Here is a 4,361-nt window from a genome sequence, read left to right as displayed (position 1 = left end):
GATTCCATTAGTGAAAGTTAAGGTAGGGAAAAATCCAATTGTATATAAATATATTTGATTTTCAAAATACTTTTAATATATGAGAATTTTATTTTTTAATGTATTAATCAATCAATTTTTAAAAGCTGATCAAAAGCTAGAAATCACTGCATAAAGCAAGAGATTGAAATCACTTGGGCAAAATACTGATTAATAGCAAAATGAAACAAATATTAGATTTGTAAGATGGTGACTGACAGGTGAGTTTAAACTATACTAAGAGAGAAGAGCCAGTCAGTCATCAAGAAAGATATTTTATAAATATTTAAATAAAATTTGATATTTGTAAGAGCAATCATGTGAAAATCAAAGGCTTATTCCAAAAATCCAATAATGTCAAACTAAAAGTCAAATTAAAAGTCTTAATTGTAGTTAGAACTGCGCATTCTCGGATCTCGTTTACATAAGATTTATTGATTCAATGGTAGATTGGTTATTACAGTAAGATGCTTGCAGTAATGATTATTTTTTTGTATAGTAGAACTCCTGCTTTGGGACTCACTCTTAATATTAAAGGGAAACTTTTTTGCAAAAATGTCTTTAGCTCTACAGCCAACCTCTATTACGAGGAAATGCTTATTAAAAAGATGGGAATACAGTAGGTTTGCCAGATGACCAGTTCAAACTCATTCAGTTCCTGTGGAACAAATTCAATTGTTAAGATCAAAATAATATTTTCTAAATATTTCTCAAAATTTAAAATTGGATATCAGTTATGTACGTAAATCTACAGACTTTTCAAATGCATACACTATAGATAGCACTTAGTCGCCAGTTACCCCATTAATTTTCTCAATTAATGGGATATTTAAATGTTTTTTAGCTTTTTCAGCTATTTACACCTATTCATAAATGGAGTCTTCCAAATATACCAGATGATATTGATATTTATATCAAGCGAGATGACATGACTGGATCTGTTTTATCAGGTAACAAGGTTAGATGTCTAATACTGTATTGCTTTAATTACACTGATAATATCAACATTTATTTTAAATACATCAAGTCACAGATAAAAAAAAAAAGTATCATTTCCAATTATTTAAATCCATTTTAATACAAAAGTTCAGGAATTATCTTCTTAAAATTTGTCACATAGAACCTGACAATAGCGTGGTTCATGTCGAACTTTATCTAGATATACCCGTCTTGAAACATGATACGATAATCCCCTAATTGCGTTCGATGCCAAGTTAGAGCCAGATAAACAGCCAGCCAGTTTCAGGCCGTCGACGTCACACGGTGGAAAGGCTTGTTTAATAAAACATCTACTGTATTTGACGAACCTCTAGTACCAAGTGGTATTTGTTAAAAAAAAATTGTAAACTACTGTAGAGAAGGTGTGAGTTTCCACTACCTAACCTAGCCGACCAGTATGAACCAACGACCAGTGCAGCAGCGTGTTCTATCGCAATGTAAGTGGTAGATTCTCTAGGCCCTGGCCCTAGCTACATTTACCTTCGATAAAAAATGAATTATTTTAATCGCTAGCTAGCATTCTTCCATTTAACAAAATATTGTTTTAATTTTCATTAAAACGTATGTATACTTTATGGACTTTTATGTCCTGTTTTCTAGTGTTTAGATCAATTGTGTTGTTTACATGCACTTCGCGAAAATCTAGCTTCGCGGTGTCAAATAAGTTGCTGACTTCCACACACTTTTTTATTTCGTCATCGTAAACGTGCGCTCATTTTAACGACTGGCGTTGGTGGTAGTTCGTTGAAATTGAATTAATAGCGACTATTATAGCAGAAATAGAAAAGATTGAATTGTCAATAAATAAATACAACAAATCTGATTTTATTATCAAGAAAAATATACATTATCACTTTGAAAAACGTACGCAATCGGACTTTTTAACGTTATTACTTGGTCGATTATGCAAAGGTCATTGGTAATATCGACTTCGTAAAACGGACGTTTGCTGGGTGTTTACCCATAATTACAAATAATTTCTGAAAACCAGACTAATGAGACTTACTTCGATGCTGTTGTTAGCATTGTTGAAGTACGTTGTTGCCAGCCAGAAGATGATAATGGTGGTACATACAACAAAGCTGGCTTAGATGCCTACGTTATGTAATCGTGTCCTTGTAATCCGAGCCGACTTTACCGTTAAGCAAGTTAATTTACTGTTATTGTAGTAAAGTTAAGTCACTTAACTTAAGTGACTTAATTCCTTTAACTAGCTATAATTGAGTGGTTCACGTCGAACTTTTAACTAGTTAAGTGGATGTATATCTAGATAAAAGTTCGACGTGAACCAAGCTAGTGTGAACAGAGCTTGAAGCTGTGTCCACACTATCAAATGTTTTGTGACAAATTTGTGTGATGTGCATGATTATGTCATATTACACCCAAATATGGACATACCACATTTATTTGTCACACCTGATAGTCAGTGTGGGAGGGGGAAGCAGGAGCCTAAGCCCCCCCACCAGACTGGTCAAGCCCCTCCCCCCATTAGACAGAACACATCGGGCAGTTGTACTAAAAAAGAAATATAAAAACAACCCACACCAAGCCAACAGATGTCTGTCACAGTCTGAAAGTGTCATTTCTGGCCATCCATAGGTTCCTATTCTTAAAATAAACCTCATTTGGGAAGCTCAGAAAATATATCCTAGAGTCGCCACTGCTGATGTGTGATCAGAGATTAAGATTAAGATTGTAGTGGAGGTGTGCTTGGTGGTGACAATGCTTTGCCTTCAGATTCCTGTGTTCTGGGTCTCATGACTCAAAATATTTTCCCTCTCTATGTCTTGCATCACATTATTTCATATATTTAAGTTTGCCCCTGAATATCAACTGACCATATTTAGGCATGTCACATGTTTTTGTCAAATAATATTTGATAGTCTGGACAAGTCCTTATTATTTGTCCTCTGCTTCATCTCTGTCAGTCTTTTTGCTTTTAAATTCAAATTTATCAGCGCCCTCTGTCATAAGTTTATGTTTTTATTAGGTACGGAAGTTGGAGTTCTTACTAGGTGAAGCCTTAGCAACTGGTTGCCAAGCAGTGATAACATGTGGTGGAGTTCAGTCAAACCATTGTCGCAGCACAGCAGTTGCAGCTAAACAACTTGGTATTGAAACTCATCTTCTACTCAGATCCAGGTCAGAGGTAAATACTTATCAGTGGCAGATTGAAGATGGAACCCTGGGGGGCCTCAGCTGACCTGTGCCCCTTCATATTTTTTTTAAGTTCTTTTTAAAGAATGGAGAAAACATAAGAAGAAAATTTTATTCAAATTTAAGTGTAAGAGAGCCATTTCCAGCAATCTAGAGGTGCCACAACTATAGTTTTTCTCAGCCCTACCATGGTTGTTGGACCCTTGGTCTGTGAATGTCTTTCCCGGGACCCCTTTATTCTCAATTTCTTGATTTTTCACTGCTTAATACTTATTATATGACATTCAGTGTAAACATCGCCTGCTCTATCCACTGGTCTAATTTGAGTCTAGTGTTTTTACTAGCCTTAATTTTTCCCACTTCTTTAAGGCTGTGCTTATACTCACTGCCTATGCCCAGCCAACTGCTCTCCAAGGCTCCAAGTAAATAAATGAAAATAATAATATAAAAAAAATAAATCATTACTTAACACATTCATCTCATATTTTCAATCATTCAGCAATTAATTTTGCATCATTTATTAGAACCTTTCTGAGACTGGTTGTCATGGAAACATGTTACTGAACAGTTTGATGGGTGCATCCATGTATTTGGTTCCCATAAAAGCTCAAGAGAAGACCGACCTTGAGCCAAGAATGCAGCGGCTTGCCAACAGACTGCAGTAAGTTGGAAGTTTTGACCACTTTTTTTTATTTTCCTCAAATGTAAAGCAACTTGTCAATCAATCAATCAAACCATCCTCTGGCATCCATCACCTTCATCCTGTGTAACCTTGTTGATCTCTTGCCACTAACATTCCAATGGAAAGCAACTTGTCAATCATGTTCTGGCATCCTTTGGGTGCATATTTCATAAAAAAAATTCCTCTACACACGTTCCTCTACCAGAAGATTATGGTACAGATTTTGTTTTGAACAAGCGCATCGATCCGTTGTGGAAAGGGAGGGGGGGTGAGGGGAACAGTCTTGTACTATTGCGACTACAATATTGTGAACGGAAATACTACCATCTAATTTACAATCCAACAGGACTAGGGAGATTGGAAGCGCACAAAACATTAGTTAGCATTTTTATTTCCCAACCATAAAGGTGATTTGTATTTATTTTCTCATTATCATGACATGGCGAGATTGCGTCAACAAAACATCGGAGTTCTTGAACTTGTGATATTGCTACTTAAATAAATT

The 4,361-nt window shown here is 35.5% G+C and overlaps 1 protein-coding gene across 1 annotated transcript in view; it reads left to right on the top strand.

Annotated features, from left to right (window-relative positions):
* Window positions 1–862: 862 nt before the first annotated feature.
* Window positions 863–4,361, top strand: part of LOC117104782 (putative D-cysteine desulfhydrase 1, mitochondrial) — a gene marked incomplete at its 5' end in the record, with an annotated part of 5,741 nt that continues 2,242 nt past the window's right edge. Inside the window, 3 exons of the mRNA XM_033245633.1 lie at window positions 863–976; window positions 3,008–3,166; window positions 3,699–3,835. Of these exons, the coding sequence (XP_033101524.1) occupies window positions 863–976; window positions 3,008–3,166; window positions 3,699–3,835 (410 nt within the window). The remainder of the gene's footprint in view (window positions 977–3,007; window positions 3,167–3,698; window positions 3,836–4,361) is intronic.

This window comes from Anneissia japonica, unplaced genomic scaffold (assembly GCF_011630105.1).
Source record: "Anneissia japonica isolate Jap-2015-1 unplaced genomic scaffold, ASM1163010v1 scaffold287535_len16309_cov129, whole genome shotgun sequence".
NCBI lineage: Eukaryota > Metazoa > Echinodermata > Crinoidea > Comatulida > Comatulidae > Anneissia > Anneissia japonica.
The sequence above is the reverse complement of the archived record's forward strand: the minus strand, read 5'-3'. Positions and strand labels throughout refer to the sequence as shown.